Here is a 14,247-nt window from a genome sequence, read left to right on the forward strand (position 1 = left end):
ACAGCAGACATCTGTTATCTTATGTTGACAAAGATTATTTCATGCTATATCCTTCCTGGGTTTCTTATTTGATCATGAATTATAAAAAGTGTCATTGGGAGCTGTCAAAGTCGTATAATTGGATGAACGAAAGTATATTGGTGAATATTGTTTTACTGTGCGATTGCGATCGGTACGCCACGTAACATGTGGCATGACGCAATCGCACAATAAAATACGCACTCTCACATTCATTTATTTATATATTTCATACTCATAATGGTTCCATTCCACAGTCGTTTATGAGCAGATGGTATACGGTTTATAGTTATATATATATATTAAGGTTATATGTACACTTTAGTGATATTTAAGGTTCAGGTTACAGGAAATATGTCATGTTTAGTAGCATTTTAATCCCCTATTTATCCGCAGTCGTCAGGTTCATTCACCGAAGGGATCGCACAATGTTTAAAATGATACTGGCTGTGTTATGTGAATAGACTAGTTGAAACTGCTTTTTGGGCCGGAGAATCAGAGTCATCATCTGGAGAGCAGACCCCCACCCTTGGAATGTTGACCCCCACCTTTGGAGGGGGTTGTTTGAACTGGCCTATGACCTGCATTACACTGGACCCTCCTGAAGCCTGGACCTATAGAAGCAAGACACATCATCTGTATTGTTTTCTCTGTAACACTGAGTGTATATATACAGCTTTGCTGCAACCAGCTGCAGTCATCTCTGACCACAGTCTTCTGGACTGAAGTACTGTAGCTGGTACCAGCGGAGCACAGCGAAGGCGCAGCGGTATGTATATATTTGGTATCGGCTGTACTGTATTATAATTATGTATTGAACTGCTAAAACTTTTCCTTCTGCTAAATAAATTGTTTGTGCTTTGGAAACACAAGAAATCGCTTAGAGAATGCTTATTGGAAAACAATAAAATTACTTTAATAGAGCCAACAAGAAAAGACCTGCATTTACTTCAATGGAATATATATATATGCTAGTAACATTTATATAGTGAATCTTCAACCACTTAATGTCTTTAGTTAGTTCTAAGCCATTAATACAAACCTTGCTATTTACTGCAAAATGTAAGTACTTGCTCTGTTCAATAAAGGCTTGCAAATATGTTTATTTTACTCTATGTATGACACCATTATAAGGTACAGAAACAAAGTACACATTTCAAATTCAGCCCTCTATGATTAAATGTGCATGGGTACACAAGATGGTGTAAGGCAAGTTTTTTTGTTGCTTTAGGATCGTATGCCACAGTGATATTCATACAGTTTTGTATAATTTCTAGTCCTAAATACTTCTGTGACTGACATAATGACATCACTGATGATTCCCTAAATCTGCACCCTTTTATGTGACATCAGCCAGGGCCAGTTCTAGAAATTAGTGGTCCTAGTACAAAGTTTACATTAACAGCCCCCTTGCGTCTTTGCAAATCCCTGAGGATACCTTGCAACTATATTCTTAAAATATTTAGTACATCACATTTTTCAGAAGAGTAGCGTATGGCAATAGTTGTTTTGATCTCATTTTAAACATGCTTTGTATACTGGTATGCAAGCTCCACCTATTGTGACAACCCCCACCTGCCATTGCTGTGATTTGCCTACCATCGACTACCACACATGCAACATGAGGCCGCTTTCAGAATTTTTTTTTTTCCACATAAAGTTCTCAATTCACCCCTACTCATTATGTATGTGTATCTTGTGTCTTTTGCCTCCTCCCACATATGTTTCTGTCTCTATCTTCTCGTACTATCTCAGTTTTGTCTTTGTTTGTCTCCCTCCAATTAAACCTCTCTCCCCATATATGACTCTGACCACCTGCTTTATGTATGTGCATATCGCTTTGTGTGGTTCTGTCCCTTTCTTTCTGCCCCTATGTGTGTCTGTGTCTCTCTGTCTGTCTCCACATGTGTGTTAAAATGCATAGTGTTGATTACCCTTCAAATGCATTCCCCTCTTTGTTTAAAACATCCCCACATATACAACCATAAAATAAAGACACGGACACCGACTTAAGATTGGAATAAAAAAGGTCCTTTTATTACATTATTATTATTTAAATTATATGTTTATTTTATTTTATTTTAATTATCTTTATTTTATTTTATCTATCAATACTATCAAAGCTATAAGCAATTTGGACCTTTTTCTTTATAGAGGTGGCGAAGAGCAAAGGCAGCCAGCTAAAACCAACATGAACCAATACGGTGGAAGATCGCCTCCTTTCCACCAACCCAGGTTAAGCCTTAACTATTGGCCGGTACTATACACTATAAATTAACTCAATACCCTCTGACTCAAACTGGTCAAGCCTTTTCTAGGCAAAAACCTGATACTCCTTACAAGAGTACCAACGAGTCTAATAACATTGAGGGAACCAAGGCTATATTGCCAACACATTAAGTACCGTATGTTTAACAACCTTATGACTGCCATGCTCTCCTGCCATTCAAAAAACCTCGCTCCTCGTGACGAGGGAACATAATCAATAACCTGGAACCAGGGCGGGTGGGTGGGTCTCCGGATGCAGGAAACAGGAAGCTCTCTCCTTCTCACACTGCTTGATATATTCTTTCCACGACACTCCCACTTCCTTCCTAATTGACTGATTACACTACAGCCTTAAAACCCCCCAGTGGTGAGTAACATTATCAGCTCACAACACATGATTTTAAACTCCTTCAGCTAATGGCCTCTCTCATAATAAAATGCATAGTGTTGATTACCCTTCAAATGCATTCCCCTCTTTGTTTAAAACATCCCCACATATACAACCATAAAATAAAGACACGGACACCGACTTAAGATTGGAATAAAAAAGGTCCTTTTATTACATTATTATTATTTAAATTATATGTTTATTTTATTTTATTTTAATTATCTTTATTTTATTTTATCTATCAATACTATCAAAGCTATAAGCAATTTGGACCTTTTTCTTTATAGAGGTGGCGAAGAGCAAAGGCAGCCAGCTAAAACCAACATGAACCAATACGGTGGAAGATCGCCTCCTTTCCACCAACCCAGGTTAAGCCTTAACTATTGGCCGGTACTATACACTATAAATTAACTCAATACCCTCTGACTCAAACTGGTCAAGCCCTTTCTAGGCAAAAACCTGATACTCCTTACAAGAGTACCAACGAGTCTAATAACATTGAGGGAACCAAGGCTATATTGCCAACACATTAAGTACCGTATGTTTAACAACCTTATGACTGCCATGCTCTCCTGCCACAGCCGAGTGCCCTACGGACCACGCGGCCCGCCACCTAAAGAAAAAACTAAACCCTTGAGCTCTGAAAAAATCCTCTCTATGAACAAAACCGTTCCTACTGGCGACAAATGGACCCCATCTGCTCTAAAAAGATGCCTCTTGTCTACCGTTAACCCAGGATGACTAATGACAACCCCCTGCGTGCCCCTAATGTTCTGTCTTGCGTATCCATTTATCTTTTTAACCACCTTTATCAATGTGGCCGGGGGAATAGATGATCTCCAGGACAATCGAGGTATAATGTTGGACCAACAAACCTTCATTGAAGGCCATCGGGCATGTATCTGTGCGAGATCTTCACGAATAATAATGATTAAATCAAGGGATTTGCCCTTTCCTACATCATTACCTCCCAAATGAATGACCACTATATCCGGGGTACCGTGCACTTCTATTTCTTCCCTTAACGTGGGAATCAAAGCCGCCCATACCATGCCCCTTTTACCCAACCAGCGGATGTCAACTGGGTGTGTGAAACCGGACCAACTCTCCGCTATCCTGTGCTTCGCAGCCCAAAAGATAAATGAATGACCCACGACCCATATCCTCGTCTTCTTCACCGAAAAACCTAAAACAAATTGAATAGTCTCATCAATCATAACCGTGTCTGAGACATGATCCACCAAACAACCGTGTTAACAAACGGAACTATATTATTATTTTATCTTTATTTTTATTTAAATTATAACACTTCGCTGAGGTATCCCCTCCCTACCAGAGGGGCCACCCCAACTAAATTCGAATATTGGAAAGGGAAAAAAGATCCTATCTTTAGTTCTAAAGGCAATTGATTTTATCTATTTTGTCTCGTTTATTGACTGATTTATTTATTTATTTTTATCTATTTTGTCTCGCTAAACTGGAATTATCTTTATTCTTTAATTCTTAACAAAAGGAAATGGAAAATTGGTAACCCATATGTAGGTAAAAACCCCTTGTAAACCCCGGGAGGCACACACACTAATCAGGCCTTGCCAAGGAAAACAAGAGGAAAAATCCCTCCATGCCCCCGTTTAACACAGCGAGCAGCATAACCCTGGGTCACCAAGTGATAGATGAGAAAAGAAGAGATGAAAGCGATAAAGAACCATGAGAGACATAAGGAGAGAACATGACCATATATATAAGAGCCCTTACAAGGCTCATTTATCCAGCCGGATATATTTCTTATAGGCCTGTGACTTCCATCTCCCTAGCGCTTGAATCTCATTGACAGATGCCCCTCTGGCTGCAGCGGCGGTGGCCGCCCCTATTCTGAAGGAATGCGTGCCATATTCAACAGGGTTAAGGCCAACCTCCCCAAGGCCCCGTTTTAACAAAGCACTAAATTGAAATTTAGTTACTGGCGTATTGTCAGAATGACTTAACCACAAACCTTCCCCTGGGGGGCGAATTTTAGCGAATTGATTGGCCAGCTTGACCGGGCATATGGATGTTTCCTGCTGCTCCGTAATCGCTAACCAATGACCTCTGCCTAGCTGATCCGTTTTGGATTTGACTATCTTACAACGTATCACATTAGTTTGTAAAATAACATTTCTAAACAACAAAGCTCCCCCTATGTCGTTCTTAGATCTGGCTACCAACTCACTAACCCTAAAGGCTCCGTGATACGCCATTGAAAAAGCCAGCCCGAATAGCAAAGCCTCATAGTCATCTGTAGCTAAATAACGCAATGCCGCAATCAATCTGGCTAAAATTTGCCCGTCAATCGACCGGCGTGTGTCGCTAGTCATAGGCTGAATCCTGGCCCAACCCTTCAGCGCTTTAGTTATGATAAATGACTTTGTGGGATCCTGCGCGCTGTTCAACTTAGCCGTGAATGAAATACCAGCCAAAAGGGACCCCATCTTTGCTCTAGAAACCCCTTCGTTGTAACACTTCCACATAAAACCCGTAATGGAGGGAATCTGACCTGAAGTGTCGCTGTTGCAAGATGCGCAGTAACTCAACCAACGTTCCCATGCCCCTTGATAACATTTCCTAGTTGCCGGAGCCAGGGACGCTTCTGCTAGCCACCTTATCCCTAACGAACCATCTGCCAAACATAAGGAGGACACTGTAAGCCAGTTAAACTTGCATGTGGAGCCAGAGATCTAAAACGCTGCCATTCAAAGCGGGAAAGAGCATCAGCTATTTGGTTGTCCACGCCAGGAACATGACGTGCCCGAAAGGTAATATCAGACTCTAAACACCTCAACACCAGGACACGGAGCAAATTAATCGCCGTGCGTGAGGAGGCGCTTTGCTTGTTAATAGCCTGCACCACACCTAAGTTGTCGCACCAAAAAACCACGCTCCTGCCGCGCAACCGGACAGCCCACAGCTCCAAAGCCACAACGATGGGAAACAACTCTAACGTTAACAGATTTCGCACCAGGCCTTCGGATCTCCATGACTCCGGCCAGGGTGCCGCGCACCATTCCCCTTGAAAAAAGGCACCAAAACCTTTCGAGCCTGATGCGTCTGTATGCAAATCCAACGAAGTACTAGCTACTGCGTGTGCTGGCCATACTCTTACACCGTTGAAAGCCACTAGAAAACGACTCCATATGCCTAGATCCTCCCTAATCTCTGTTGACAAACGCACCTGGGAATGGGGACTACACAAGCCTGACGTTGCTAGCTGAAGCTTCCTACAAAATACTCGGCCCATGGGTATTACTCGGCAGGCAAAGTTGAAAGAACCTAGCAATGATTGAACTTTACGCAACGTACAAGATGGAACAGCCAAGACCTCTTGTATCAGGGATTGTAACTTAGCCACTTTATCAGATGGTAAACGACAACAACCTTCCACTGTGTCAATTTCGATACCTAAAAACCTCAGGCATGTGGCCGGGCCCTCCGTTTTGTCTGCAGCTACTGGCACCCCCATCACACGAAACAACGCCTGCGCAGCATACAGTGTTTCCTTACAACTAGGGGAATCAGCCGGACCTATAAACAGGAAGTCATCCAGATAATGCGCAATGCCGCGATGTCCCGTCCCCGCCCCGATACACCAATGGAGGAATGAACTAAACGCCTCAAAATATGCGCACGATACTGAACAGCCCATTGGCAGGCACCGATCCACATAGTAACGGTTCTGAATTCTAAAACCCATAAATTTAAAGGACTCTGGATGCAACGGAAGGAGGCGAAAGGCCGATTCTATGTCCAACTTGGCCATAAGCGCACCATTGCCAAATTCTCTCACTAGTGCTAACGCATCATCAAAGGACTGGTACACCACTGAGCTAATTTGGGGGTCAATAGCATCATTAACTGACTTACCCCCCGGGTAAGATAAATGCTGGATTAACCTAAATTTTCCTGGGGCCTTCTTAGGTACTATTCCCACCGGGGAAATGACTAAGTCTTGAATGGGAGGGGATGAAAAAGGACCCACCATGCGCCCAAGGCCTATCTCTTTACCCACTTTTTCCGCTAAGATGTCGGGGTGTGCATACGCTGAGCGAAGGTTTCTGGCGGCAGTACCCGCCACCCCACTATTTATGGGAAGACGAAAACCAAGGCGAAAACCCTCCCTGAGAAAAGAGGCCTGCGCTGCATCTGGGTAAAGGGACAGCCATTTGCAGAGGATAGGGAATATAATGGGGGAGTCCGCTTTAGACAGAACCCCCCGCCCCTCCCCGTCCCCTACCGACTCCGACGGAGCCCCTAGGGCATTCTTTAAGGGGATGACTACCTCTACAATTGGTGCAGACGTGTCTATACCGGCACGAATCCCCCCTCCCGCATGAGGAACTGTTAAAGGCGAAACAACGGTTTTTGGAAGACTGGGGAGCACCTCGTCTCCCCCCATACGGAAACCTGGCTAACTGAGGGGGACCGTACCCCATGCTCACCTCCCACACCTGGGCTCTATTTAATCTTAACCAGATCTCAACATCCTTAAAAGCCAGGGGCATATAAAGCTGACCGTGTACCTTCTCGCGGAACAGCTTATCGTACAATCTCCAGGTACCTGGGCGTTCACAACTATGCATCTCATTAATAAGGTGAAGGTATTTCCATACGTCTATAAGTGCATCAGGTCTAGTTTCCAAATAACAAGCTGAGAAAACGGAGTACCCTGTCAGCCAGTTCGAAAAGTTTCTGTAAGCATCCTCCCCGACTCCCCCTCGCATGCACGCAGCCGCCAACTCCTTTTGAGCGACCTTCGTCAGTTCAAATATATCAACATAATGACCTCTCTTGATCTTGTGCCTCATGCTGCGCCTAACTCCTATCAACAATGCCGTGTTTTCACATCTAACTAGGGGACCTCCAGCCGGAGTAGGAGACGCTGCCTCCCGCCGATCTACGTTCTTCCTCTTAGTTCCCCCGAAGTGGGTGTTAAGAATTTTAATGAGCTTGCGCTGACCCTGCCTGGGAGAAGATGGGGCAGACTCATCACTGGTGGTGGCTATGCTAGAACTGGACATGTAGGTGTTGCTTACAGTAGAACCATCATACTCACCGACCGCTGCCTGCGCCTCCTGCAGGTCCAATCTCGCTCCGCCCTCGCCTTCCGAAACAACTTGGTGCGACCCCTGCTGCCCTGTCGAAGTCCCCGCTGCCTCTTCCTGTTGGAGCTGCGACCCTGCTCCGTCCACGCCCGTCTGCCCTGCGACTGAAGATGGCTGCATCTGTGAAACTGGATAAGAAGACATGTTAGCACGTGGGGAAGACAGGTTATGCAACTGTTGAGTAGGAACCCCATCCGGGGTAGGCACCGGGGGGGAACCATGAGGTGACCTAGGAAACCCGCTTGAGGGGGAACCCCTTGATCCCTACTTCCTTGTTGTCTAACCAGAGAAAACGAATCCGTACCAGAAACGCCAGAACTATTAAACAAGGAGGGTTGAGGATAAGAATGCACGTACTGACCCGCAAGGGCTGGATAAGGGGCCGACCACAAATTCCCCGCTTCCACTACAGACCCATAACCTCTAGGGGGGTACGGTAATGACCAAGAGGGGGCGGGTCCCTCCACCCTGTGTTGCTGGCCGACATGTTGCTGCAACGGCCACATCACGGCTGTGTCAGAGGCCAGTGATCGATTAGTAGCCGAACAAACAGAAGGGGACTGCTGATGGGCTGAACCCCCCATCCCTAGGGGGAAACCCACCGGGGCTGGGCCCAGCAAACCAGGGGCCCTGTTGGAAGATATCCCCACCCCAGCCTGATGCAAGGAGTCCATGGAAAAAAGGAGGGGGGAGGATGAGGAGGGAGGAGGGGGGGGGGTCCCTGGCCTGGGAGGAGGACAGGGAGGAAAGGGGGTTGAGAGGGAGAAGGGCGTGGGGGGTGGACAGGTGGCACGGATAATGAAGGGAATGAGGCAGGGACCCAGGAAACTGTTGCCCGGAAGAAACCAAGGAGGGGGACCCTGAAACCGCCCCCAGACCTAGTGACCCCGGAGAACAAACGGGATGAACAATAACGGGCCCCGGGCCTCTATAAGGGGACCCCTGGCCCTGCTCCACCGCAGGCTGGCCCAGGACCACACTACTGGCGACATGACCAGGAGGGATGGAGGGGGAGACAGTAGGCCCGACGGAGGAGGGAGGGGGGGCTGGAGCTGGCGAGGCCACGGAGGGAACCCCAGGCGCGGGGTAAGGAGATCCCCTGCCTCGGGTTCTGGCAGCCTGCCTAATGCGGTGGACGGCTCCGGACACGAGCGGCCTCACCGCCCGCTCCGGAGCCCTAGACCTGCGTGCGCGACCCGGCCCCGCCCCGCGAGACACACTCGCGGCGGCCGAGTCACGTGGGCGGCGGGCGGCTGCCCTCATGGAAATAGTAATGCCTCCGCCGGGAGGACCCGGGGGGCGTACAGGCAACTGGGCAGTACGGGGGGGACCAGGGGGAACTGCTGGGGCTGAAGTCGCAGCCAGCGACGACGGGGGGGGAGGGGACCCCGCAAACCTGGCGGGAATGGAGCGGGACCTTCTGGGGCGGGATGATGCCATGCTGGGGAAGGGAGGACAAAGTAAAGAAAAAGGGGGAAAAATAGACAGGAGAAGCAGACAAGCAGAAGGAGAGAACAGAGAGAGAGGTAGAAAAAGCAAAAACAAATCACAACAGATAAAACTACAAATACAGAGGAGCCAGATACTAAGCCTGATGCTGCAGCTTCTCCGGATCCAGGAAACAGGAAGCTCTCTCCTTCTCACACTGCTTGATATATTCTTTCCACGACACTCCCACTTCCTTCCTAATTGACTGATTACACTACAGCCTTAAAACCCCCCAGTGGTGAGTAACATTATCAGCTCACAACACATGATTTTAAACTCCTTCAGCTAATGGCCTCTCTCATAATTCTCTCTGTCCCCTTATGTTTGTGTGCCTTTCTTTCTCCCCCTTTGTGTGTACGTCTCTATACTTTTGTTCTCTCATCCTATCTGTGCCCCAGGTGAACTCCGGGGGGTATATTTACTAAACTGCGGATTTGAAAAAGTGGAGATATTGCCTACAGCAACCAATCAGATTCTAGTTATTTATTTAGTACAATCTATAAAATGACAGCTAGAATCTGATTGGTTGCTATAGGCAATATCTCCTCTTTTTAAAACCCGCAGTTTAGTGAATCTAGTCCTTAGGGTGTTTTTTAGTTGACCTGAACTCCCACCACCACACTCAAATCACAGTCTCCTGAGATCCTGAGATCTGCAACTGTGCAGATGTAGTATGCTGAAGCAGGTTTCCGCATGGAGACTTCTCACACGGTGGAGTGTGTGTGTGGCAGAGCAGAACCGGGGTCAAACACTGAAGCCCACTGTCCCTATTCCCCTACACCACAGATGGCGGGGAGCAGACAGCATGTTTGAGGGAAGATGAGTGGCAGTTAATAATGCTGTATATATATTAGTGACACTGGGATCTATTGATCAATAGTCCCTTACTCAAACGATAAGTACATTTTTAATAGCAGTAAACTATACTAACTATATTGGGATTCTGGTTCCAACAATGTGGATCTTTTTAAAAGTTTTAAAAAAACAAAACATTACATTTATTTAAAAAACAGTACAAAATGAATTCATTAAAAAATTTACTATATTCAAGAAGCATTTTTTAAATGAAATGAATCTATTATTGCCATCCTGAGTAGGCGATAACAGAACAGGTATTGCTGTGTTACAAGTACCACCACAATGCTTGTTAAATAGGCATCCCCATGAAAACATTTGGAACCCCCCCCCCCCCCCTAGAAATGCTGCGCTTGCCCCTGGGTGTAGCAGTGTTTTTGTCACTCTCCAGTCTCCAGTCACATTTTTCTTGTCACTCTCCAGTCTTAGTACAATTGCTCAGTATCATCTCTCACACAGAAACAGAAGGGGTAGCAGTGTTCCTGTCAGTCTCCAGCGCCATAGCTCAGCGGCATCGATATGGCAACCAGCTGCTGGCACCAGTCATGATGATACTAGAACATCTACGTCATCTACTAAAGTCTATGCTCAAGGGCATAGTGGGTTTAGGTTAGGGAAACTGAAATCAAAAAAACAAGCTTTTACATTGGTAAACACCTCTAATAAAGGGAAAGATTACTGTAGAAAAACATAAAATTGCCAACATGCCATTCTACCCAAAACATTAATAAGCATTCCAGCATCAGCTAGCTCCCGTCTCTCAGCTAGATCTCACCACCTGCAATCTACACTGTCATCATCCTCACCCTTATCATCATCCTCATCAGTGGGTACACCATCCTCACACAATATTAATTCATCCCCGCTGGAATCCACCATTACAGAAGTCTCTATACTTTGATGAATTTGCAGGTAAAAGCCTTCCTTGTGGAATTTGTAGTTCATTTAGGGCAGAGCTGGCACCATTTTTGGGCAATTCTTTTAGACCAGACCAGAGGTCAAAATGTTGTACTGACTCATCTGCATCACCACTGGGTCTCTTGGGAAAGCTAAGTTTTTTCTAGCAGCAGTTTCCTGAGAAACTGAAGTAGGAGAGCTCTTAAACCTAGGATCAAGCAAAGTCGCCAAAATATAGTGATCCGATGTCAAGATTTTGATAACTGTTGGATCCTGGCAAAGCGAATAAAGAAATTGATCTAAAAGTCCGACATACTTAGCGTAATTGCTTTGTTTCATCTCCTCCTTCAGTTTCTCAAGCTGCTTTTCCAGAAGTCTAATAAAGGGGATCACTTAGCTCAGGCCAGCAGTGTCTAAACTCACTTCACAGGTGACTTCTTCGAATGGTTTCAGCACCTTGCACAACACGGAAAGTATTCTCCACTGTGTTGGACTAAAATACATTCCCCCACCTTTCCCACTGTCATGGCTTGTGGAGTAAGTGTGGATGGCTTTTCGCTGTTCCTTCATCCTCAGAAGCATATAAAGGGTTGAATTTCACATTATTACCACCTCTTTATTCAGTTGGTGACATGGCAAATTAAATTGTTCATGCTGCAATCTCCTACATGCTGTTGCAGAATGCCTAAATGTCCCCAAATTTTACGGGCCACAGACAGCATCTAATGCATGCATGTCCCTGTCATTTTTCAAAAAGCTCTGACTACCAAGTTTATTGTGTGAGAAAAACAGGGGATGTGATGGAATTCACCCAGCTGTAATGCTCTCACAATATTGATGGCGTTATCACGGTGGCTTAGTGGTTAGAACTTCTGCCTCACTGCACTGGGGTCAAGAGTTCAATTCCTGACCACGGCCTTATCTGTGTGGAGTTTGTATGTTCTCCCCTTGTTTGCATGGGTTTCCTCCGGGTGCTCCGATTTCCTCCCACATTCAAAAAACATACTAGTAGGTTAATTGGCTGATATCAAATTGACCCTAGTTTGTCTCTCTCTGTCTGTGTGTATGTTAGGGAATTTAGACTGTAAGCTCCAATGGGGCAGGGACTGATGTGAGTTCTCTGTACAGCGCTGCGGAATTAGTAGCGCTATATAAATAGCTGATGATGATGATGATGATGATGATGATGATGATAAGCCAAGTATAAATAACAGCCCTTAGTTTTTGTAACAGATTGTCAGCTGTATGCCTCTTAGTGAAGCCGGTGATACAGAAAGTAGCCTGCCAAGGAAAAATCTGATGTAGTTTGGTACATGCTCTTGCTGTTCCTGCTTGTGAAGACGAATCACCAACCCAGTGGGCTGTCTCAGTCATATAATCTTTAGCTTGCCCAGTCCCGCTTGTCCACATATCTCAGGTTAAGTGTTCAGTGGTTAGAATGCCATTTTGTAACCCAATAATTACATTTTTACGAACCTTCTCCTAGTGGTGAGGAATATCTTTTAGGGTTAAATGGTGTTGTGATGGAATTTGGTAACGGGGACACAAGACCTCAATTAACTGTCTAAAACCAGTTTCATTAATAGTGGATATTGGACGCAAATCTAATACTAGCATATCGCCATGGCATCTGTTTAACAGTCCATTGTTGTAAACTACTAGTAGTCTTCGTCTTGGTCTGCTTCTGGGATGAAGATCCACTCCCATCAGCAACAGCATGGGCACTAATGCTAACGAATTCTTCTGAGGAATCCTGGATAGTGAAGGAGTCATCAAGCTATAGCAACTTGGATGCAGTACTAATTCTGATCGCTACTGAGGATATTGATGAGGACGGTGTTGTGGGTTTAGATCACAGGTGCAGGGATATAGGTGTGAGAAGGGAGCCAGCTGATGCTGGACTGCTTGTTTTTATTTTTTTAGCATAAGTTGAGATTTTCCCCAAAGCTACCCATGAACTCTCTTCAAATGGCGCAACATGGATGAGGTTCCGAGATGGTTAAGGTCCCTACCTCTACTGACTGTGGCTTTACAAATGGCTAGACAACTGTCGTTAGGATTTGGGTAAAAGTAATTCAACACATAAGAGTAGGATTTTATGGTCTTATGCTCAGGCATGACAATGGTCTACGTCTTCTTATCACTGGCAAGAAAAGCTTCCACTGGTGCAGGTCTTACACACACATCATCGTCATCAACATACTCATTAGCGCCGTCGTCAGCTACACAATATCCCCCTCATCCTGTTGCAATTCCAAAGTGGCATTCTCAATTTGTGTATCACCATCTACACTTGGGCAGCTCATCCACACATCTGCAGAAATGCTGAAAGCAGGCTTCTTTATGAGTACAGTATCAGAAAGGTCAGGCTTACACATAGCACTCGTGAATAGACTCTCCTCAGGAAATTTTGTCATTTCTTAATCTGAACTTACAGTTTCTTCTATTGCCTTACTGTTTTCTTCCAGCTCAGCTGTTACACTTAAATGTCTTTGGGCACCACTTTTGGAGTCAGAATGACAAGGTTTTTGCATCGTCATGCCTGACCTTACAAGGAGATGCCTCAATGAAAGTTGCAGAACTGGCACTCATACAGAAAGGCGAAGGCCTGATTCTTTCCTTGCCACTGTGTGTGTAGAATAGTATGTTGGCAATTTTATTTTTATCTGCAGTTAACTTTGCCTGGATTACAGGTGTTTTTTTCTTTAGCAAACTAAAAGCTGTATTTTTTACATTCTTGTTTCCCTGACTTAAACCCACTATGCACTATAAAAATAGGCTTTAGCAGCTGATGCAGAGGGATTGCTATCATCATGACTGGTGCCAGCAGCTGTTTGGTGCTCCTGGTCTTCTGTGGACTGATGTAAATCCATATTGATGGCACAGTACAATGTCACTAGAGACTTTTAACAACACTGCATCCCCTATTATTGCTGTTTCAGCACTGAACACTGCCGTCTCTCCTGTTTCTGTGTGATCTATGACACAGTACAATCTCACTGGAGACTTTAAGAACACTGCCACCCCTCCTATTTCTCTTTAATTAATGACACTGCCCAACTGCACTAGGAGACCGCCAAGAACCCTGCTACCCCTTCTGTGTCTCTCTGTGAGATGGTGCCGGATCTCCATGGAGAGTGGTACTTATAGAATCCAAAACTCGAGAGACGTTTTGCCTCGTATTCAGTTCCGAGAGTA

At 45.3% G+C, this 14,247-nt stretch overlaps 1 protein-coding gene across 2 annotated transcripts; it reads right to left on the reverse strand.

Annotated features, from left to right (window-relative positions):
• Positions 1–2,027: 2,027 nt before the first annotated feature.
• Positions 2,028–9,602, reverse strand: LOC142158508 (uncharacterized). Of its 2 annotated transcripts, none has more exons than XR_012692789.1 (2): positions 7,761–9,602; positions 2,028–3,860 (listed from the first exon to the last, which is right to left on the reverse strand). XR_012692789.1 is itself a non-coding variant. In XM_075212519.1 (2 exons), exons 1-2 carry the CDS (start codon positions 7,951–7,953, stop codon positions 4,435–4,437), a joined length of 1,089 nt encoding a protein of 362 aa, XP_075068620.1. In that variant the 5' UTR covers positions 7,954–9,089; the 3' UTR covers positions 2,028–4,434. The 2 variants fall into 2 exon arrangements, 1 of the variants encoding a protein (XP_075068620.1); XM_075212519.1 differs by having other exon boundaries at positions 2,028–5,330; positions 7,761–9,089.
• Positions 9,603–14,247: the final 4,645 nt, after the last annotated feature.

Source organism: Mixophyes fleayi, chromosome 5 (assembly GCF_038048845.1).
Source record: "Mixophyes fleayi isolate aMixFle1 chromosome 5, aMixFle1.hap1, whole genome shotgun sequence".
In the NCBI taxonomy this organism is placed as follows: Eukaryota; Metazoa; Chordata; class Amphibia; order Anura; family Limnodynastidae; genus Mixophyes; species Mixophyes fleayi.

Bases quoted from the DNA above. Each gene is read 5' to 3' on its own strand.
- LOC142158508 (XM_075212519.1), bottom strand. From the start codon at position 7,953: ATGTCTTCTTATCCAGTTTCACAGATGCAGCCATCTTCAGTCGCAGGG. The intron at 5,331-7,760 runs GTGAGTATGATG...TATGTTTGGCAG, and splicing joins GGAGGCGCAGGCAGCGGTCG to ATGGTTCGTTAGGGATAAGG.